The following is a 24,170-nucleotide window of genomic DNA, read 5'->3' on the forward strand; positions in this document are numbered from 1 at the left end:
GGGGTGGGGCAATGAATGCTGCTTTGTGGTCACTGAAGACTTGATAAGTAGCTGAGATTGTAATCAGTAGCCTGAATGGAACAAACTTGCTGAATTGTACTCCAATTCCAATGGAAATCAAAATCATTTTTTTATGATACTTGTACTTTCATGAATCCTGTTTGCTCTGTATTTGCTCTTTTGGTTTCTGGCCTCTTTCTCCTTTTCATAACCCCCCCTCGCCCATTTCATACTGCCTTATACTAGTGAGCCATAATTTGTTTTAGAAAAAAAATCTGGATCAATCCTGGACTTCCTATTCTCTCCTAGGTTGTTTCAGATGGAGGAATGGTTCTCATAGAACAGACATTTTTCCTATTAGCTCATGTTGTGCTGTGCCAGGCGATACGATGTACGTGTCACCACCCTGGAAGCAAAGTGCTTTTGCCATCAAAATGGGGTTGGGCATGCAATGTGCCAAAGTTATTTTGGCCACTTATCCATTTGGCAGATATGGTGGAAACTTTATACATGGCATGAGAATAAATTGTAATGTGCACCAAGAGGCTGCCTCCCATTATGCTGAAGATTTCCTTTGGTCGTTCACTGCTTTGTTGTGGGTGGGGTTTTTATTTTTATTTTTTTGGAAAAGGAAAACCATAATGAACATAGGTCTAGAGTATAAAATTTAATTTAATTCCCTCTTCTTCACCTGCAGCTAAAAATTGATTAGAGAGCTCAGTTGCCCCCCATTTAGAGCTGCCAGCTGTATGTCCTGTCTACCATAACTGCTACTAAATTTGGGAGTGCAGGTGGGGAACATTGATCTGATTCATAGTGGGTTTTCTTTTCCTTACTTGTATGAATTAGGGTGGTGGGATTGTTTCGTACTCTTACCTTCTGGTCCACACCTTGAGTTACATCCTGACAAGTAATTCATATTTTGTGAGACTGTATAGACATGCTCTAACAGCTTAATGTTACTTGTATAATATTGACTACAGTCATTCCTGTTGGTATACCACCTGAAATAACTAGAGGAAGGCCCCATAATTGATCCTTCTCTCTTTGACTGTAGGCGTGCGTCCCTTCCAATGACCATAGTATTGACACTGGGGTGGGATGCAGTGAGATGTCTCTCCCTATCCTTATCTCTCTTACTTCACACTGCACTGCTCAGTATAAACTCCCATTTGACTCTGCTTGGAAGATGCTCTCAAGTCTGCCTCCACCCATTGGGAAGGTTTATGAGCACAACTCACCTTTTTCTCATCTGTTTATACTGCCCCTCAGTATAAATGTCAGGGATGATTTCCAGCAGTGTCTGCCTGCTTGTGGAACAGATTTACCCCACACTGTCCCCTTTTTATCCTCTCAGCTGCCCCCACAGTGCCCTCACATACCAAAAACCTGCTCTGGAGAGTTGAGTGAACCCTCCAGAGCAGATGTGGGGGTCAAAACACTAAGCTTACCTCCCAACACAGCAGTAGAGGGACTAGGGGAGCAGTAAAACAGCCACGAATGTCTTTCTGGGAACCAGCGTTCTTGCTTGTTTATGGTAACCATAGTTTGGCTATGAGGCTTCTGTGACCTCATTGTTTTCAGCATATAAACAAAATCATATAGCACCCCCCCCCCCGACAAAACAATAAAAAATCTCTTGTAGACTCGACACTTGCTATTCTAGCCTAAGAGTTTACTGTTATCATTTTGATACAGTAGCTCAAATGCTTGATAGTCTGTAATACTAATTATTTAAGAAGTCATTACAAAAAAAATCCCTTTGCAGCAGGGATATTATCTTGTGGTACTGCTAGCAGTACCCGTGCCTCATTTATAAATGCTGTTTTGTTACTTATTTATTCAGATTTTAAGAGGATGCATAATGCTTAAAGGCAGTAGTGAAGTAGGTGAACCCCAATATTAGTAATTTACTTCCCAGTATGGTAACAATGCAAGTTCTATAAAGCAGGTAATCTTCTAAATAAGAAATCTTAAAGGGGCAGGGGGAATAGTCATAAATATGCTTATTCCAGTCACTTTGGAGCTGCAGTATCTTAGAAATCTTTCCCCCGAATTCTCCCTAATACATAATAATGATGTATTACACTCTAGTTGAAAGCTGGCTCCTTGGTCTTGATCCATTAATAGCTTTCCTGCATTGGCAGCTAGCAGAGAGCTCATTCTACCAAATGCTCTGGTGCCAAAGTAGGCCAGCCAGGTTTGGAATTGGCTTAAACAGACAGACACACTAACTATCTGCTGCGAATGGTATCCCATCTGATTCTTACTTTTGGAAATTTACTTGAGAAATACCTCCATAAAAAAACTGTGCCAGGCTGCTAAAGCAGCACTAAGCAATTTGCACATAAGAGAAACACATCAAAAGTACATAGCTTTGGGGAATTTCTTTTTAAATCCAAGATCATAACAGCTCCATTACTACTACGCAATTTACTACTACCTAACCTGAAGATTTAAAAGAAGCAGAGATCCAGCTTTCAACACATTACTGGGCATGGATTGTCTGTGTTTGCGTAAAATGTGTGGTGGGCAGTGCTTTTCCCCCCAGGGGGTACTCAAGGGTACACAGTACTGGCACCTCTTTGTTGTTGTTGTTAAAGCAAGTGCCACACTTCTGTAACAATTTCATGGTGAGCACTGGAACCTATTTTCCCAGAAAAAAGCACTGGTGGTGGACATGATGGTGTGTGTGTGGTGGGGGGGGGAAATATAGAGTTGTCGCCAACCAAGTCTTATTCAGAGTAGGCTCACTGAATGTCTACAGCCCGTAGCCTTAGTCACTGGTACCCTTTTTGCATTCATAACAACATAAGCTTCAAAACCTTTTACGTGTGAAAGCACATTCAAAAAACGGGAACACGTCGTTGTATAATTGCACCAGCATTTGTAGGGCAAGCGTTTGGAAGAGGGAGAGCAGTTCAGTGGGCATGGGTGTGTATTATTTGTGCAAAAGACAGTTGAACCCTAGGGGTTCCCAAACCTTGAACCCAAACCATTTGGAGAGGTAGGCTCAAAATGAACAAGTTTATTGCCTTGGTTGGAGATAAATCAGTAGCAAAACACTTAACATGTGGGCAGGACTCCAGAGCCCTAACATCTGCAACAGCATCTTCCAAATGCTTGTGTGGACTCCCTGTTTGGACAATCCCACACAAAAACAAGTTTCTGCATCTTTTTAATGCTAACATGTCAGGGAGAAGTCTAGGTTAGAAGGATCCTCCCTTGTTTTTGTATGTAGATTTTTTTTTAATGTGGACAGAAGTAAAAAAGTGCAATTTCCAAGTGCCAGGAAGCCCATATTCATGAAAATTCTGAATATGTAGTTTTGGTTCCCAATTGTCCTTTAAAAGAAAATGCAGCATAATGTCTCTCTCTGTGTGTGACTTCATTGACGAAGTAGTCTTTTGTGAACATATCCAAGAGAAGGCGGTGTCTGTCTGTTTGTTTGTTTCCCAATTCTGAGAGTGATGCGGTGGAGAGCCAGTGTGGTGTAGTGGTTAAGAGCGGTAGACTCGTAATCTGGGGAACCGGGTTCGCGTCTCCACTCCTCCACATGCAGCTGCTGGGTGACCTTGTGCCAGTCACACTTCTATGAAGTCTCTCAGCCCCGCTCACCTCACAGAGTGTTTGTTGTGGGGGAGGAAGGGAAAGGAGAATGTTAGCCGCTTTGAGACTCCTTCGGGTAGTGATAAAGCGGGATATCAAATCCAAACTCTTCTTCTTCTCTTCTTCTTCACCATCACCTAAAGTGGGTGTGCACTGGAAAAAATACTTATTTTGAAACACGTGCTGTGAACCTGAAGATAGGGCAACTTTTATAAAAATAGGCTTTTGGCTTCCAAGAGTGAGATAGTATTTCCTCTCCTCCTTCACTCTCTAGGGGAGTGATGTATGATATATTAGCATATAGAAGCCCTTCAGATCTACACTGCTACAGTAATATTTAATTGCCCCTCCCTGGTTCTAAGTTGAAGAAGCCTGAAGTGTGAGCTAATGTTCTAAAACCCCACTGCCACTTAATTAAAAGCTACAGGAAAGAAGTCCAACTAGTCTACTGCTAGTGGCGTCTGGCAGCAAAAACCTGTCTCATGTTCTATAGTTGCTGTCTCAGACCACGATAAGAGACACCAATATCACATCATCCCTTACCTACTGGAGGTCCATTAACCATGGGCAGGGATTGGCTGGGTCTGGAGGTGTAGCTTGGTTTATTTGACTTAATTTCCAAAGAGTCTGTCTCTTCTCACCACAGTCTGGTTCAAAACCTGTGGCTGAACCATAAGCTGTTATGCTACAATTTGTGCCTGAGGGTGGCTACCTGGTTGTATTCTAAATGCCACTTGCAAAAGGGACTATGGTTTTAAAAATAAATCTGAGATTCTTTGCTGACTTTATTGACTAATCAGATCAATCCTTCTCAAAAACTAAGCAGAGTAAACAAAACAGGGTAGAGGTACTGAAACAAAAATAAAATGCAAGGAAAATAAACTACTTATCAAACATAACAGAGCACATAAACAAAACAGTACACACAACTGAAACTACTTTTTGTTATATGTAACTTTGCATTCTCTTAAGCAAATATTTTCAGAATAACGTGTCAAAGAAGAAAATGGTCAATAATCTTAAACACAAATTACAGAAATAGCAATGGCAAGCTAAAAAAATTTGCTTAAGTTTTTAAAAGGTGCCAAGTTATTCACACCCTTTTTAAAAATGTAGCACCAGCCATGTTTATTGTTTTGTTTGATATAATGGTCTTTTATATTTGTCAATTTTGTTCAGTTCCAAAACACAGTGAGTTCCATTAAACATTAACATTACTGGGAATTAATTTCTTCTTCTTTTATTCCTTATCTTCATCAGCTGTCAGATGAAAAGTTTGATTTGTTTTTGGCCCTGTGCACATGTGTGAATTGTGACCTGTTGAAACAAGTACCATTAAATCTAAGTAATAAAATCGCATAGGAGTTATTCTACAGCACCTATTTTAGTAGCAAGCTCAATTCCTTTGTGTGCACAGTGATGGAAGGACAATAGAAGTAGCTGCTGCATTTCATTTTCTTAGCTCACCTGTTCTGTGAGAGTAAATAGCACAGAGATACTTATTACAGTTGTTTCAAGGGAATGTGCAATAAAAAACTTTTTTAATAATCTCAGTAGGTATACTAAGCATGGGAACCTTGGAAGGAAGTGATCATTTCCTTCTTGGTTTAATGATTCAGAGGCAAGGGAAATCTGAGTGCACTCTGGACTTTAAGAAGGCCGATTTCAAAAAGCTTAAGGAGGTGCTGGGTGAGATCACATGGTCAGAAATATTCAAAGAGAAGGGAATCCAAGGTAGATGGGAGTTTTTTAAAGGTGACATATTGAAGGCGAAATGCAGACTATTCCAACAGGAAAGAGTATGGGAGGACTCTAAAGAATCAATGTGGCTTCATAAAAAAAAAAACCCTCTTTTTTGGAGGTTTTTAAGCAGAGGTTGGATGGCCATCTGTCATGTACAATGTAGTTGAGATTACTACATTGCAGGGGGTTGGACTAGATGACCCTCAGGGTCCCTTCCAACTCTACAATTCTATGATTCAGTGTCTAAATAAAAGGAGTATAAATATCTCTCTGTAGCTCCCATGACATGTCTGATGACTGGATCTATATGGAGTGAAAAATGTGAGGCTTTCAGGGAAATTATTAATTGCTTTATGCACTCTGCAGTGCTCATTTTTTGCTGATCCTAGCAACCCATTTATTCTGTGCACTGATGCCAGAACTGAAGTTTTGTGTGGTGTGTCGTGTGGGTACAGCGCTGTGCCAAGAACTTGAAAGAAGGAAAAAGACACACAGCTTTTGTTAGCCAAGGACTTACTGTTAGTGAAATCTGTTATACCATACCCAAACGGGAATCTTTAACCAATTAACGGGCCTTTTTTTTGTAAAAGTTTAAAGTTGTCTGTTTGGTGCACCTAAGGGAATTACTCTGAATCCGTGAAGATCACTAGAAATGTGTGAAATGTGCACAGTGGAAGATAATACTATTATATTTACACAAATGTTACAAAATATTTGAGACGAGCAATATTCTCCCTGTATTTTTTCTTAGCATGGCAGACCATTGGAGGTGTAAAATCAAACTAAGACTTCCCTGTGAAGGGGTGTGTTCGTGCACATGCATGCATGTGTACACTCTGATGTTTGCAAGGGAAAAGAACCTGTGGTTGACTGAATGCTAGGGTAACAAAACAAAGCTCCTGTCTTTTCTCTGTGAAGTGTGAGTAGCTGCTATGGCCTGAGAGCCAGGGGATGTTGTGAGACCTTACACAGAAAGGTGGTTTTTTTCTGAATATAGTTCCTTTACAAAGCGGATAATCTAAAAGAAAAAGACTGTAACAGAGAATACCTTTTGCTAACAAGCTCCTATAATGTTGTAGATTGATCTCCACTAAGCTCATGAAGGGGATGCAGAGGGGAACCCCCCCCTCTCACTCTCACTCTCACTCTCACTCTATCCTGTGGCAGAACAGCAAACCTGAAATTGTACTTCAAGTTTGATGTGATGAACAAACACACACATGCATAGTTGTATCACCATTTTCCAAGTAGCATGCAATACTGTAATATACAGTGCTTTCTAAGCCTGTGCTAAATCTAGAACAGCACTTTTAACATTTGGTCTTCACCTTGATTCCAGGGAAACCCAGTCCATTTAAAACTGGAAACTAGATCCCATTTTGTCTTATCTGGGGAGTTGTGTATTATTCCAGTAGCCTTCCTTTTGCATCCTTCTCATGGGCTTACCACTGATGAGCCTTAGGTTGCAGAATCTGGTTCGTGCACATGCTTAATCATATCTCTTCCTTGGGTACTTCAACCCGCCAGCAGTGCGGGCTTGCCTGCTTTTCTTTGGTTTATTCAAGTTTGTGCGAATGATGGCCTCCTCTGAGATACAGCCTTGCATTGACTGAGAATCTTTTAAGAAATATGGGGACACCGTATTGTACATGATGCTTCTGATTCATGCGTTCCAGTGACTTGGTAGTCTGGGGGCAGCTAAATAAACTTGTTGGAGAAAGGAAAACATGATGAGTTTCCATCAAATTGGTTCCAGCAATCTGCCCTTCCCATTTCTAGAACTGCATCAAGTCTTTTAAGTGTACAAATTTAATTCTCAGGCACAAGAATGCTGTGGTTCTTAGGAAGATGCACGAGAGCATATTAATAATCTGCATATTGGAATTGCTTGAAATATATACAAGTTAAATGCTGCTAATTTACTAGGCTTGAATTAGAAGATTTATATGCGCACAGCGTTTTTAAAGCTCTGTAACTTGGAAATCGTTTTCGTTAATGGCAGTGGCTGTAATACTGTGATATATGGGATGCTTATTTGACAACTAATAGTGTTTGTATTCTACCGTTAGTAACAGAGCATGATACTTTTTGTGCTACCTGGTGATGCCAAAGGTAATAACTGTCTTTTACTGAGGCCATAGATCAAGGGGAAAGAAATTAGAGAAAACACAGAGCTTTGTCCCTCTCCACAGGCTCAGTTTGAATTCCTGTGGCTTATTACACACTTTGAAATGTTTTCATAGGTATCTGCTCTGGATCATTTTCAAATACGTTGCTGATCCTGTAGTTGCCATTCCACATAAACTACTGTAGAATGAAGATAATTAAAGAGGAATGGGGAGAGATAGTTGCCAAAGGGAGAAATGGTCCTCTTTTGTCCCAGAGTAAACACTGGGTTGCCAGGTGCCTTCTGCTTCTTCAGGAGTTAGTTGAAATGAAGCAGTGGCAGCACTGGTTTAAAGGGCCCAGGTTCAGCATCTAATTCCACTTCTGACCCCACTTCCTGGGTAAAATGTGGAGTTTGCTTAGGACACTAGGCTCCATGAAATGAGAGGGTAGCACTGTTGAATGTAAAGGGTGCTACTGACTACAATATACATACTGACTCTCCCCTGTTTGTTCCTAAACTTCAGCACGTTTATCTTCTTCTTGCTGTTGTATTCGAAAGTTGTTAAGCTTCCTGACGATAAAATGAAGCTTGCAAGGTGGCGGCTATGATGCGAGGGGCAAAGCTATGATACTTTTGGCCTTAGCCAAACATCCATGATCAGTTTTTACGTTGACATGGCATGTCAAGATGTGATCCGTTTTTGTTTTTTCGTATGATAGAATAACTTTCCGTGGTATAAGTGTAATTTTGTTGGACATCTTGAGCATGTAAATGGTAGAACGGGATATAAATTAAAAAATTACATGATTAAGTGTGCTAGCTGAATCCATGGCCATTATCAGTTAGGAAGAACAGACAGCTTACTGTTTTTCAACTATCCCTTTTATTTTAGCTTTCCTACAATTTTTGGATTCATACCGTGATTTGTTTCCCATGACCCTTGCATGTTCAAAAGATTTGCTGCTGCATGGAGTAGTCTTCAATCCAGCATCTGCCTGCTTGGCTAGTTAAGCATTTTGGCAGAGAGCCTCCATGAGGAACCAAAGATGTGTGACAGAGCTGAGTCTTTGTGGTTTAAGCTGAGAGAATGGCTGAACTATTGGCCTGCTTAGCTAGGTACTTTTTCCTTTCCTTTTTTCTTAACCCACCTTTTCGGCAAAACAAAGTTCAGATTGTGACAGTTCTGACCACCCACCCAGGTGGGTGCTAGACTGATGAAAAAGGTGTTACTTCTGTAAAAGTACAGAAGTACTTATTACTTTTTGTGGGGGGGGGGTGTGTGGGAAGTAACAATTTGCTCTAGAGATTATGTTCTCTGCCTCTTCCTGGATGACTAATTTAACTGTCAAAGCTCAAATACCCATTGAGCAAAATATTGAAAATAAGCAGCACCCAAGATTCTTCCTGATGGTTTTGATCAGTCCAAGAATGGGGGAATTTACTGTTGGAAAATAAGGATAGATTAAAACTGAGACCATTTGATCAAATTACAGATAAACTGGGGGGTGGAGGTGGCTACAATATCATCAGATTAATGAATTGTATAAACTTGATAAGAAAAATAGTTTTGCAACTGAAAAATCCAAATTGGAAACGGAATTGATAGATACAAATGTTAAAAATCTCTCTAAAATGTATTATTTATTGTTGGAATGGCATACAAAGGATGAACAAATTAAATCTGTTATGGTTGATTGGGCAAGAGATGTGGGTCACAATATAATGATGGAAGATTGGGAGAGGTTATGGAAGAAAGGGGTTAAGTTCACAGCATGTACTGTATTAAAAGAAAATATTATGAAAATGATGTATAGATGGTACCTAACCCCAGTGAAACTAGCAAAAATCTACCACACTAATGATAACTTATGTTGGAAATGTAAAGAGAAAGAAGGCACTTTATTCATATGTGGTGGACGTGTCCCAAGGTGAAAGACTTCTGGGGAAAAAATTATAATGAATTAAAAAAAATGTTGAAAAATACATTTATTAAGAAACCAGAAGCCTTTCTACTTGGAATAACAGGACCGGAATTGCCCAAGAAGGATGTTAGACTGTTTTTGTATGCCACTACAGCAGCAAGACTTTTATTAGCCAAAAAATGGAAATTGCAAGAAATACCGACAATAGAAGAATGGCAGATGAAGATGATTGACTTTTCAGAGCTGGCTGACCTGACTGGAAGAATTCACAACCAGAAAGAGGAGGAAACACAAGAAGGCTGGAAGAAATTTAAATAATATTTAGTGAGATACTGTAATATAAGATAATTAGGAAATCCTAGATGTAACAGATTAGCCTAATCTCTGACAATTGGCATTGCTAGCTGGGGAGGATGGGAGTTGGAAGTCAAACATCTGAAGACCAGAGGTCCTCCATCCCTGTTGTAATTGAGCCTCTAAGAACCAGTGTAATAATTAGAAAACGAGGAAGGAATGGTAATTTGACAGAGGTGGAGTGGTGAGACAATAAAAAGTTGGTTCACTCATGCATGTTTTATCACTTTGAGGACTGCAATGAGAACTTGGCTCATTCACAGATACATCACAGATCAAATACCACAGTAGTCACACAGTGTTTTATATTGGGGTCTGTTTACAAATTCAGCTGTGAGTCATATGTTATTGAACAATCACATAATATAACATGCATGTATGAAGCGCCCCCCCCCAAAAAAAAAAAAATTATTGGGAGCAACTAGTGTTGAGGAAGAAACTTCCAGGATAAAAGCAGTCTACATGCCTAAGAAGTTGACTAGTTCTGGAAATATCATTCATTTGGGTTCTGCTCAACTGAACAGGGACACAGTTGAAGAAGTGCAGAATTTTATACTTTAGGTATTCATGACTATAGGGCTCAGCCTTGTGAGAAAAGGTTCATTGATTATAGTAGGATTGTGGAAAGGAAGCATGTGAGACTGGAAGACTATTTATCTTCTTTGTTTCATTGTTGTTCTGTCACTAATTTTTTCTTCCAGAGAGAGTAATTTACCCATGGTAGTCTGCTTTGATTAATTATGCAGGGCATATTGATTATGTTTCCTGTGTATGGTGTTTTTAATGCCTGGTAACTGCCCCGTTTTGTGTTTGCATTTGTTACCCATTCTATAGATTTCAACTCGCATGCTCATTTGAAGCTGGAAGGTGTTCCAGACACTGCATGTTGATTAGAAGAGCTTCACTTTTTCCAGGTATAGAAGGGGACATGTCGTGCACAGCTGAAATCAGATCTCTGTATCAGGGGTTGGCAACCTAAGGCCCATGGGCCACAAGCAGCCCACGGGGGTCGTTTAACCGGCCGACGAGCCGCCCTGGAACTGAGTCGCTCATTCGGCGAGTCCCTGCGCACTGCGCTAAACCGGCGCAGCGTGGCGTGGGGACTTGCTTCTGCGGTTCCGAAAATCGCATCTGTGCAGACGCTGGAAATCGTGTCTGCGCAAATGTAGAAATTGTGGGCGCACGCGCTCTGGCCCACAGAGGGATCTCCGCTGGAGTGAACCAGCCCAAGCGAGGTAAACCTTGCCGACCCCTGCTCTATATCCAGGCTCTTAGCGTTGACCTGTCCTCATGGATCTTATTTGTCCACCAATCCTCACACTTGTTTTAATTGAAATTCATGTTTCTTTCTGGAGAAAAAATTGTAACAACTTGAGATACTGGGACAAAGCCACAAATATATATTTACATACACATTCCTTTTGGTTTAACATGTTGTTTTAAGGGCTTTCCATGTTCACTCAGGTGGTCTGTGGCACGTCTGTAAAAATACAATTTAAAAACATCACAGCACAGTGCATTACAATTGCAAAAAATAAATAAATCATTAAGTATTCACCAATACCTTAGCCTTAGCATTCTTCAAGTGGCCAGGGGGAAGGGGGAAGGTTTGGGGATCACTGATTTAGGCATTATTAGTATAGCATCATATCCTTCAAACTCCCTTCAAACTTTGTCATACGTACTATCTGGATGACATCAGTTGCCAGTTGGGTATTTGTAGAATGAATGGTATTTGTGGAATGGTAGCTTCAGGTACATAAGTCTATTCTAGTCAGCAGACCAATCTGGGAACAAGATCCACCTTGGATCTGCTTTCATGTCCTACTTGTGGGCTTTCCAGAGGCATCTGGCTGGTCACTGCTGGGCTTTGACCTGATCCAGCAGGGCTCTTCTTACCTTGCTGGTCACTTCCATGATCACTGCACCAACATAGGAATTGTTCTAACCATGTTAGATAGCTCCACAAGAAGGAACTTCACAGAAGTGTTTTCTGGAGGTTTTAGCTGCTTTTCATGAGCCTGCTCTTAGAGTTGGATAACATGAGTGAGTCATGAACTGCAACAGGTAGAATAGGAGGTGAGTACCAAGGGTTATAATTGGAGGTACATGCCTTTTTATTTCATTTGCTTGGACCCTAACACAGTCCATGTGCTCTCTCCCTGGATTCAGGGGCTTTTTTTGTTCAGGAAGTAGAGTACTATATTGGGGTGGGTACCAATTAGAAACAAGTAGCATGTTATTTTGTGTTTTCATATATAATTATTACTTACGTTAAATTGGTTCCCAGCTGTGTCTCTTATTGTCCAGCTACAGGGAAAGGCAAAGCTCATTATCAGCTATGTAATGTTTGCCTAAAAGGTATGGGAGCTTTCATTTTGTTATAAAGAATAGTTATTGCCGTTTTTTTGTTGGCCCATCCATGTTTTGAGTTTAGTTGGTCAACAAAAAAAATGGTTGCAATGATTCTTTGTGTGCATCTGGCAGTTTGGGTCCCCATTGAGAAATAACTTGAGGTATTCCTGCCTTCTTACAAGACTTCAGTCTGCTAATAATGGCATCCTGCCTCAGTTGAACTGTTCCAATATCCTTTTGTGGCAAGTCTGGGATACTTCTGGCAATTGCCGTCTGTACAATGCTGTTCTTTTATCTCTGGCTTTTATATACTGTACTGGTGTATAGTTGAAGGAGTCAGACATTTTTGATGATTCTGCTAAAGAAATTGTTTTTTAAAAAAAACCCTGTCTGTCTCCTCTCCAGTTCCATAAAACAGAAGCTAACTGCATGTCTGCTCTTGGCCATAAAGAAAAAAGTCTCAATTTGCTGAGGGGGATGGGGAGAGAGGCATGTCTAACTTTTTTCCTGTTTCAGCTTTAGTCTTTCAGGTATGAAGCTAGTACTGAACAGGGCTACAGAATTTCCTCTTGCAGTTTACATTTCAGTTGATGTGACAAAGCCACTCATTTAAAAACTGATAAAATTTAAATTATACTTATAAGCCAACATTTGCTATTGTTGATAAATAAATGACAAATTAATATTCTAAAACTTCTAAAAGTTTTAGTAACTTTTTCCTTTTATGTTACAGATTTGTACGCCACTTAATTGTAATTCTAAGTGGTGAAAACTATATATGACCAATGAAGTCACTGCATTAGCACAAGGACTTCCATCGGCTCAATGGGACTTCCTCTTCTTATGACCCCCCCAATCTGCTATGGAGGGTTGGGGAGGCCCCAGAATAAATTTGGGACGGTGCAGAGAGAAGATGCCCCATTGTACAGACAGGAGTCCTTACACACTAGCAAGACAATTTAATTGGATACAATCCTATATTCTAGAAATTATTTACTATACATTATGTCTGAAAAATACAGGGGTCAGCAAATTTTTTCAGCAGGGGGCCAGTCCATTGTCCCTCCGACCTTGTGGGGGGGGGGCTGGACTATGTATTGCCCCACAAATAACCCAGAGATGCACTTTAAATAAAAGCATGCATTCTACTCATGTAAAAACATTCTGATTCCTGGACTGTCTGCGGGCAGGATTGAGAAGGCGATTGGGCCGGATCCAGCCCCCGGGCTTATAATCTGTCATGGTTTATAATCTGTCTCTCCCTCTGAACTCAGGGGGACTTACTTGTAGATAGATGTTTACAGTCTAGGATTACATCCTCAATCTTCTCTTTCCTCTTTCCCCCAGTTAGCTTAACTGGGGAGTTTATTTTACTAATATAGTATAAAAAACCTGCTAACAAGGCAGCTTAATTTCTTTTTTTTTTATAAATAATATTTATTCAGCTTTTAAAGATTACAAAGAGAAAAAAGAAAAACAAGAAAATACAGAAAAAATACAAGCAATTAAAAATAAAAAACACAAATCAAACCTTTACATAACTTTCTTTCCTTTGCTTATTTCCTTGACCTCCTCACACCTCCTTTTTTATTCTAGTTCAATTAGATATTTCAGCAAATCCTTTCCAGCTTTGTTTTTATCTTAATATACTGTAATTTTACATTCTCCTCTTCCACCAATTAACAAATCCATTTTTACCTAATCCTTTATATCATTTCTGCTAAAAGCACATTACTTCATTCCAACCGAAGGCAGCTTAATTTCTAGTCATCAATTCTCTTCATGGTAGGGGTAGGAGTAGGTGAGACGTGTTAACAGTCTACTCTCCACCCCCCTCAAAACAAGCCCTTTCTTCATTCTTTTTGCACGTACATAGTTGGCAAAGGGAACAGCTTCCTCCCCACCCACCCATCCCACCACCCTTTTTCTTTAAACCGGCAGGGCTTCCCAAGCCAGTGACTTCAGCATTCCTGGGAGTAGTGCCTGTGGTCTACTTTATGCAGTCCCCCTCCTGACATTCTCATTCTCAGCCCAGGTAACAAAGGCAGGGAATGGTAAGAGCCAGGGGAGAGAGGGGTCCGTAGCAGTCTGCAGAAGGATCATAAGCCCATTCAGAGCACAAAGCAACTATAAACTGGGTTTCAAATGAATTCCCAAGAACCTGTTAGAATAGTAAAGATGACAGAAAGCGGAACTGTTTTCTCAGCACACTAGAGGTTTCATTCATTAGGCTGAAACTCTCTTCCCAGCTTATTTTCTTCCATTTCTGTTAGAACTTTGCAGCGTGGATTTACAATATAAATTTTATATACATATACTTTCAAACTAGTTTCCTGAGACTGCAATGGTGGCTACTCCTTCACTGTTCACCAGACAGGCTTCATTGTCTTTGTGTGGGGAACTCGCAGAAAACCATAATTGCCTTTTGTTCCGATTCAGTGCTAAAGAGCGGATTTTTGCAGGGAAAGTGGCAGGGCAAAAAGCAAGTAAGTAAGAAAAGTGCTTGGACACAGCGCTTTAAAGCACAGACCTGTGCCTAAAAAGCTCAGGGCAAAGTTGTAGATGAGCCCCAACTTCTTGCTGTTGGTGAATCCACGGCAGGCACGACAAGGGGAGCAACGGCAAGCAGTGCCAAAAGACAAAAGGCCTTTTTTTGAGCAGGAGAGTGCTGAAGAGGAGACATTGCAAGGCCATTTGCTTTCTGCATGTTGGAGTAGGCAGCCTCACCCAAGCTGTACCACAACTGCTCATCCACCCCCACTGTGGACTGTAACAGCTTCAGGCTGATTTACTTCTCTTTTCATTAGATTTAATTGGGTGGGTGTCAGAGCTGAGGTCAGTGCAGTATAGTAGTTGAAGTTGGCTTTAATGTGTTGCCAGTGCATTTCTGGGGGCAGCCTTTATGCTATTTATTTTTTGCTGTTTCCAGCTGCAGTCTTTGTACATTTTTCTTATGCTTAAGCTAGTTAGAGCAGTTTATAGCTATATGTATAAGGTTTCCAGTGACTTCATAGGAAATTCCTTACGGTGTTCATGCTGTTGCCATCCTTTATAGCTTCTATTTTTGACTTGCCTTACCTACTGTTCATCGATGTATGAGATGCTCCGTGTTCTCCTATAGGCTCCTACCAGTCTAGTCATTAACAGTGCAATCGTATGCATATTTACTTAAACGTAAGTCCTACTGGTTAAGTAGTGCTTATACTCCCAAGTAAGTGCATAGGGTTTTCAATTGCCTTTTAGGTGGCGGAAGCAATTAGCAATATCCTTGTGCATGGCTTTAACAATCCTTTTTATGTGTATTATTTATGTATAAAAATGAACCTGGGGAGAAAAAAAACCTACATTTTATTTGAACTAGTGAATTGATTTTCTATTCTTTAAGACTCCGGCTAGCATTTGATTTCTGGTTCTGGGTTTGTTTATTTTTAATGATACTCCCCCCAGAAGCAGTTTTGGAAAATTCTGAGTACCTTTTGCTTAAATAAATAAATAAATGTATATAGACAAATACATAGAATATAACAGACATGTAACTTCAAAAACATGGAGCATGTAGTTAGTTGCAAAATTGTCTGTCCAGTATATTCTTATGCCTTTCCTCTATGTTGCCTTTTAGATCTACAAAGGCTTTCCTATATTGTCGTACCTTGGAAGTCGAACAGAATCTGTTCCGGAAGTCCATTCAACATTCAAAACATTCAACTTCCAAAGTGCGGCTTCTGATTGGCTGCAGGAAGCTCTTGCAGCCAATCAGAAGCCACGAAAGCCCCATCGGATGTTTGGCTTCCAAAAGAATGTTCGAAAACTAGAACAGTCATTTCTGGTTTTCAGTCTTTCGGGATCCGGAACATTTGACTTCCAAGGCGTTTAGGAGCTGAGGTACGACTGTATATCATTCCAATCTTAAATCAAGAATTCCAGATTAAAGTATATAATACAGGCAATAGTCATACCAATCTGATATGACTCTGCCAATCTTCTTTTGTTCACTGGTGATTCTGATTTGTACATTAACTTTTCCACCCATGTAATTCTCCAGAACTTCCTATTGTCATTCCTTTGTGACCCCTTTCAGTTTCCTCCAAAACTTTGTAGTTGTTAAAAGAGCTGATGCTAATAAGTTGCCAATAAATCATGTAATACTCAGATCCATCTTATTTTTAGAAAATATGTACAGTAACTCCCAGCTGATGGACCATTTCTGGCTGGCTAGCTTGTGTACATGTTTTGTATTTCCTAAAAGACAAGCAACCAGAAAGTTTGCATTTGTGATCAAACCCACAACATGGGGTGGCATCTACCCCTATTTTCACAGTCTTTCCAGCAAAATGGGAAGAGCTGGTGATCAATTTTGCATAATTTTTACGGGTTGGTGTTTTGTGGTGCCTTTCCCTTTTGTATACTGTGTCTTCGCCTAGCGTAAAGAACTGTTGGGGGTAACACTTGCCTCCAGAAATAAATTGGACTTATGCAAAAAGTCTTGTTGATTTTTTGATTATTATTTTTTTTAGGAAAGTGATGAGGCAATGCACAGAAAAGTGTGGGCTAGCAGTTGGTTGATTCAATGTCAAATAACCTTCCTGCAAGCAAACAGGGATGAAAATTCAATAAACAGGTTTGCATGTGACCAGCATTTATAAAGCAGGAACAGGGAACACTTTGCCCTGCAGCTGATGTTGATCTCTAACTCCTATCATTCCTTCTTTGAGGGATCTAAGCAACAAATTTTGGAAAAGGTTGAAGAAAACTTGCTTGCATCCCACACTCATACTTAACACCACATTTCCGCTTTCTTATTCTCTGAAAGGTATAGATTGTTGTACAAAGGGTTTCCTGTCATTTTACTGCTACTTACAAAGCCTGACCACGCACCCTTTCAAATGGTGATCACTCTGATTTATGACTCTGGCACATTCCCTGTTGTGTTATGACCAGTGGGTAGGACTTTCTTTTATCTTTGAACTTGGTTCCACAGTTGCACTTGGTCTGCTGAAGGAACTACTGTAAATTTCTAAAGCTGTGTAATGCTGGCTCTAAGCTTTCTGTTCTAAAGTTTTGAAAGAAGAGGAACATTGAAAATAGGTTTTCATAAAATTCACTCTCATCCCAACACACTCTTCCTCAGTGCTTATCGCAGCTTGTCGCTAACTGACACCTGAAGTCCTAGTTTTAAAATTATTTCTTCAATTTCCTACGTCCACACATGCTCTCAGTGCTCAAACTCAGGCAAATTTTGCCGTGTGAATGCACAATCAGGGAGCAACGTGTTGCAAAACCTTGGGAGTGATCGTTGCCAACTAAAGAGTTGCCACTTTCATAGCAAGTACATCACCTTACACCTTATGGTATCATTATAACAAGCTTGTGGGCTTTTATTTAGTGAATAATCTTATGTGCATTAAGTAATCCAAGGACATAAGAATAATCGGCAGAGGACTTTAAAAGGTCCCTGACCTCCCCCCGCCCTGCATTTGAAGAATGAGTGAGCAAGCGAGTAAATCAGACAGACCACATGGAGTCAACTCTGCCTGCGTCTCGGCAGTGGGCTGCCACATCACACAGGACCGGATAGGTGGGTGGGGGTGGGGAGAGCAGCATTCTTCCCCTTCAGCAGTTTAAAACATAAGCTTGTGGCTGAAGAAAAGCTAATAATCCACTCCAAGCAAAACAGTATCTCAGCTGTCTATAGCCGCCACAGGTGTTTTGTGTTATAAAGAAACAAGGCTGGATGTCTGGAGGTTTCCAGGCTTTTGGTCACAGATTGTTTGGTTGTCCTTGATGACACAGTCTTGCAGCTCTGAAACTGGAATGGAGGATTTGAAATTATGTTAAAGGAAAAGAAACAACTAAATGAACTGCTGGCAAGAGCGGATTTTGCTTTTCCCTCGGTTACTAGGTCAGATGTTAGTAGACTAGAATTGGAAAACGCCTCTTGAGTCAAAATTATTTCTTAGCTTCTTGTGGAAATGTAGGGGCATTTTGTTTTGCTGCAAAGGGATTGAAATGTTCTCCAGTTTTTAAGGTCCCTGATCTTATTCTTCAGCATATATAAACCTGGGATGTCTTACCCCTATGTTTTTATGCCTGTTGCTTGTTGTTAACGGTTACCTGTTTCATGTGATGGGCATGTGGTCATGGTCTACATAGGCAAAGAGTCAGTGCAACCCATCACCAAGTATGTGATTGTTTCTGCGTTGGAATTCCTGAGTGCTGGTGAATCAAAATGGCTAAAGTCCATTCCTCAGCCTGTTCCCTTGTAAGGACCAAATGTCAGGACCACCAATTTAGAAAGCCAGCTCTGTGCTGCTACATGTTGATGGTCTGTCATTCACAGCAGCCAATGTCTGTTATCCATCTTCTGTTGCAAGGAACACAGTTCAGAAAGAAGGAAAATTGTCATATATGGTGAAAAACTTGGTGGTGGTTATGTAATAATGAACTTCTAGTCCCAAAATCATTGTCGCCCCTTCAGTTAAAGAGATATGTTAATATCTCCTTTCTGCCCTACGCAAAGGAGCAGTGTGGTGATGAGTGATAGTTCATCACTCACCCAGTGTCTGCTGTAAATGTTAATGGCCTTCCCATACAGGAAGTGTGTTAGTCATTTACATCCTTTCTCCATAAAATGGCCCAGCACGATTTTAATGTGAGCAGATGATAATGTTGCATAATCCTTTAATTCTACAGCAAAATTGAGCAACAGGGGCTTGCTACAAGCACCAAAACCCATGCAGTAACTACAGCTAGCAGGGAGAGTATATTGTCTTTAGAAAATGGCATGTTTAATGTTTAGGTGGTGGCTTCTTTAATCAGAAAAGCAAGCAAACAAATACTTTGCATGTCTGTTTCAAATATATTCCTGTGGAAAATGCACTAGAGCCCTTCCACTTTTGTTATGCTATCAGTGTCTTTGTTTGGAGCCCTGTGGTGTCTTCTACATAAAACTGAATGTCTCATTCAGCATTTCATGCATCCTGTTTTGCAGTGCTTCAGAATAATCCAGGCATGGCCAGTGTAACCTGTTAGATGCATCAGTTTACATGGCACGTTGCACTGCCACCTTGAGGGCAGGAGGGAAAACATACTAAAAATAAGTGTGGATGCTGTTTTTTGGACATTTGCCCTCAAGATGGCAGCTGTAATTTAAGGCTATGAGATGCTGGATTATTCCCTGCATGTTCCTTCTGAAGCACCTGATGGGCTTTACACTTTGCTGCTGCCCCTAGATCACGAAGGATGAATGAGTGAGAGAATCTGGCTCATTTTCTGAGGTGCTGTTGGATAGCTGGCTTTTGACTAGTAAAGGTAAACCCCTGACCATTAGGTCCAGTCGCGGAAGACTTTGGGGTCGCGGTGCTCATCTCGCTCTATAGGCTGAGGGAGCCAGCGTTTGTCCGCAGACAGCTTCTGGGTCATGTAGCCAGCATGACTAAGCCGCTTCTAGCGAACCAGAGCAGTGCACGGAAACGCCGTTTACCTTCCTGCCGGAGTGGTACCTATTTATCTACTTGCACTTGACGTGCTTTCAAACTGCTAGGTGGGCAGGAGCTGGGTCCGAACAACGGGAGCTCACCCCGTCGCGGGGATTTGAACCGCTGACCTTCTGATCAGCAAGCACTAGGCTTTTGGCTAGCATGGTAGTTTAAAAACTGGAAACCCAACTTCAGTTTTCTTGATTCATCCCGATGCAACTTTAATGAGAATGGGGCTGAAGGGGCAGAGGCAGAAGGAGCTGACCTGCCTGGGTTGTTTACCAAGTGTAAAGAGTTGGAAACGAGGGTTTCTTTCTTTAGGAAGGGGAAGCAGAGGAATACTGGATGTATGAATGACTTTAAGGGGAATTGGTGGAATTTGCTTTTTGTAAAGTGTGCATACTATTGTAACAGTGAATGGACGGTCAGCAAATATTTGGAGTTGGGGGGGCAGTTCATATCCTTTCTCTGCTCTGTATTAATTGTACCCATTGACATTGCTTGTTTCCATTATGTTTGCATCTCCATTTCATGCTTTCCACTTGTTACACATTTTTAGTCTGGTTTGTTTTGATCTGTGTTGGCCTGATACCATTGCCAAAAGGTATTAATTGTAGAATTGTTGAATGTGTTTACACCTTAGATGAAGATGGGGGGGGGGGGTTGTTGTTTTTTGTTTTTTTGCAAGTAGGGGCTCTTCCCCCTGAGCTGACAAGGGTGGACTTGTGGCACTGCCACTTTCTGGTGACAGCAGTTCCCTCAGTGTCCAGCCAGTGATTCATATTTTATCATTGACAGAGGCAAGCATCTGTTAAGTCACCAGTCTGGGTGATTTCCAGGAAGAGAATGATATTAATGAGGTAATCACTGCTTGCTTCAGTGTACTGTGGATGAAAGAAAGCTACAGTTCTGCAATGAATTAAAGTTTTTGGATTAACCCACTGAAGGATTTGTTTACCGCCCCAGCACTGGAGGAAGGAAAGGAGCTTGACCAGATTTGTATGATAGTCCCAAACGACTTGAGCGATGGCTCTTGGGCAAGGATAGTAAAAATGGTGCCCCCCCCCCAGATATTGCTGGGCCACAACTGGAACATCCCTGACCATTGCCCATAGTGGCTGGGACTGATGGCCATTGGAATCCAACTTCTTGGCTACCTGTGGTTTTTTTATCATTTTATTATAAATATCAATACATTACAAAACAATATATACTTAATATTACATTACATATATTACATACAAAACATACCTGTGTTCTATTGTTCACCGTATTTTTGATGCACATATGTGAATATGCATTGTAGACGAAGTGGTGCCATGCTGAAAATTGCGGAGACTTAAAGAACAATGATGATGCACTTCTTGTGGACTCCCTGCCCTGGGAGGTTGACCTAGTATCTTCCCTAATGAGCTCTAGAAAGCAAGTAGTGATCGTTGTTTCATTGATTTGGCAGAAATTGGAAACTTTCTTAATTTGAGGTGTGTCGTCCCCCCCCCCCCCAATTCTTGCCTTTCCTGTGATGCATCATGATTTTATTGAAGTTCTGTTGTTTTTGTGAAATGCTTAGAAACCTATCCTGTGGAGCAATATGAATACATAGGCAGTTGACATTTCAGTAATGATGCTTTTGAACAGAGATCCTGAAAATTTGGCATCTGTCAAACATAGACCCTGCCAAGTATGTCAAGTAATATTGGAGGGCAGGGTCTGAGATGAGAGGAGTTTTGTCTTGGTCGGAGTTCTTTGGATGTGTCTGGCTGTCCCCCAAAGGTTCAAAGTGAACTCCTGACAATCCGTATTCTTATTACATTTGTTTAGTGTTCTGCTTCTACTCCTCTCAGAACATGATGTATTGACTGTACTACAAGTTTGCTTGATGATTCACTGTGGTGCCATCTCATAACAGTTTGGAAATAAACTTGCTTAATAATTGAATCTGATCACCAGTCCATCTAGTGAAGTGTGGTCCACTGACACAGACACTCCAGCATTTCTGCCTCTCCCAGTCCTGCTATGCAGAAATACTGGGGGACTGAGCCTGGGACCTTTTGCACACAGAACATACACTTTGCCATTGAGCCATGCCCACCCCCACCCCACCCTCATGTTGAAAACTTGAATCTCCTGGGATGTATAACTCCTCTGAAAAGTTTTGAAGGATTTGATTCCGTTGGCATGAGCATCAGAAGGTGCAAATAAGAATCTTGCAAATTTGAATTCATCGTTGTGTGAGATCAGCGGTTGAGAAATTTTGGGTAATCTTGGTGGCCAGCCAGAAATGTGTTGTCTCCAGGACATGCCCTCAACGCAGTGGATGGGGTCTCAAACCTTGTGTCATACCCATTAAACACTTGCCTCTTGAAGTCAAGAGACAAGCTGAAGCATTGCTGAAACAGTCAGAAGTAGAGGCATGCCCACCTTGCTGTGTCTCTGCCCCCTCTTGATCAGCCTGAACCCCACAGCTGCCACCCAGCAGGCATGACAAATAGTTACCGTATCTGCTTTCTTTCTTCACCTTGGAGCTGAAGAGGACAGGTGAAGGTTTGTTTTGATGCTCTTCTGGCACCCATCAAGTGCAGAGCATAAACAAATAACAGGTTTCTGGTCATCTTTAAAGCAGGGGTAGGAGAACTATCCCTCCCACTCTCTAGTGTTACTGTGATGAGGAAGCCTTGGGCTAGTTTTACTCTCTAGAGGCCACCTAACTAGTCATTAAGGCTACTCAAGGGAGCCTTTTTGTTGAACCCTTTGTGAAATCAAAGAAACATAACCCACATTACCAACATCATGGGGGAACTTGTTATCAACTCCAAAACTTTTCCAAAACAGCAACATTAGTCTGCCCTCTTGTGGAATCTCCTCCCTCCCCAATCTCATGCTTGGCTTTCTTCCTTGGCTGTCATTGTCAAATAATGACAGTTAATGTTAAATTATATTGTGTGTAAAGGTAAAGGTAAAGGTACCCCTGCCCGTATGGGCCAGTCTTGACAGACTCTGGGGTTGTGCGCCCATCTCACTCAAGAGGCCAGGGGCCAGCGCTGTCCAGAGACACTTCCGGGTCACGTGGCCAGTGTGACATCGCTGCTCTGGCGAGCCAGAGCCGCACACGGAAACGCTGTTTACCTTCCCGCTAGTAAGTGGTCCCTATTTATCTACTTGCACCCGGGGGTGCTTTCGAACTGCTAGGTTGGCAGGCGCTGGGACCGAGCAGCGGGAGCGCACCCCGCCGCGGGGATTCGAACCGCCGACCTTTCAATCGGCAAGCCCTAGGTGCTGAGGCTTTTACCCACAGCGCCACCCGCGTCCCTTATATTGTGTGTACTTTCCCTCATTTCTCTCTCTCTCACACTCTATCTTTTTAAAAAAATGTGGGATTTTTTTTTTTGCATTTGTTAGGTGTTCCTTTTGCTGTTCTTTTAATTTTCTCTCTCCCCTTTTTTTTAAAGATGCAAATGTTGGACAAATTCCCAATGGAAGGAGGACAGAAGGACCCTAAGCAAAGAATCATACCCTTTCTGCCAGGTTTGTAAGGTGAACAATACAGATCTATCCATTGGGATGTTGCCTCTTCTTTGCTGCCCCTTCTCCCCTTTGTATAACAGGACACCTCAAGACACTAACAATATACTTCAAACATAAACTTATGTGTTCAGTACCCACAGTTGTTCAGCGAAGTTTTTAATGGTTGGTGTTTTATTGTGTTTTTAATATTTTGTTGGAAGCTGCCCAGAGTGGCTGGGGCAATCCACTCAGATGGGTGGATGAGATTGATGATCATCATCATCATTATCACCACCATAATCATCTTAAAGGAATAGTGGCACACATGTGGACTTTTCTTTAATACCTTGTTCTACTGCTTTGTGGAATCTGAACACTAATGTGGACTCTGAAAATGCATGGAGAAGTACAGAGGGGAGCCCTAGAGCTGACCTGCCAAATGCTATAGCCAATTGCTGGCAAAGGAACTGAGGATATGTTAGAATAGCTGATTGCTGCAGTTTTAAAATCACCCGAGGTGTTTACTGTTGGAAGGGTAGCCTTTCCTTTTGGACCTCACCTGCAATTTATTTGTTTCATTTTGTGTGTAGGTTATACACAGTGGTTTTTGTATCATTAGGACTTTTTGCTGAGGATTCAGATATTTTATCAATATGTCACTTCTGTTTCTTTCCCCTCAATCCAAATTGCAGTTTGCTGTTGCTTACCCCTCCTGCCCCTGCCAATTTAGCCAACTGTTCTAAGTTCAGCCTGGAATGTAATTGTGAGTGTGTGAAGGACATATTTGCCTAGTGCCTGCTACTGGCTCAACTTCTGAGACATACACACTCCTAATGTCCATACCATTTTTATTTTTAAAAACAGCAATAGCTCCTCCATGCTACTCCTTTAGCTAAAGGCTTCCCACTGTATTTCATTCAGTGGAATCACTTTGACAAGCTTTTTAAAATATGTATGCTGGGGGGGGGGGGAGAAGGAGACTAATTCTGGCTTTTTCCCTTTGGAGATTAACAGCTCTTTTCCAGGGCAGCGCTTGTGCCTTACAGATCTTTAAAAGTCTTGGATGATACTGATTGCTTGCATCTGCTTCAGTCTTGT

At 41.3% G+C, this 24,170-nt stretch overlaps 1 protein-coding gene across 3 annotated transcripts in view; it reads left to right on the forward strand.

Annotated features, from left to right (window-relative positions):
* SH3PXD2B (SH3 and PX domains 2B) overlaps positions 1-24,170 on the forward strand; it is a 105,454-nt gene that overhangs the window by 21,138 nt on the left and 60,146 nt on the right. For all 3 annotated transcript variants that reach the window (XM_079964785.1, XM_079964783.1, XM_079964784.1), the window contains exon 3: positions 23,018-23,093. In XM_079964785.1, coding sequence (XP_079820911.1) covers positions 23,018-23,093 — 76 coding nt within the window. The remainder of the gene's footprint in view (positions 1-23,017; positions 23,094-24,170) is intronic.

The sequence above is a fragment of the Podarcis cretensis genome (assembly GCF_951804945.1).
Source record: "Podarcis cretensis genome assembly, chromosome: 2".
Taxonomy (NCBI): domain Eukaryota; kingdom Metazoa; phylum Chordata; class Lepidosauria; order Squamata; family Lacertidae; genus Podarcis; species Podarcis cretensis.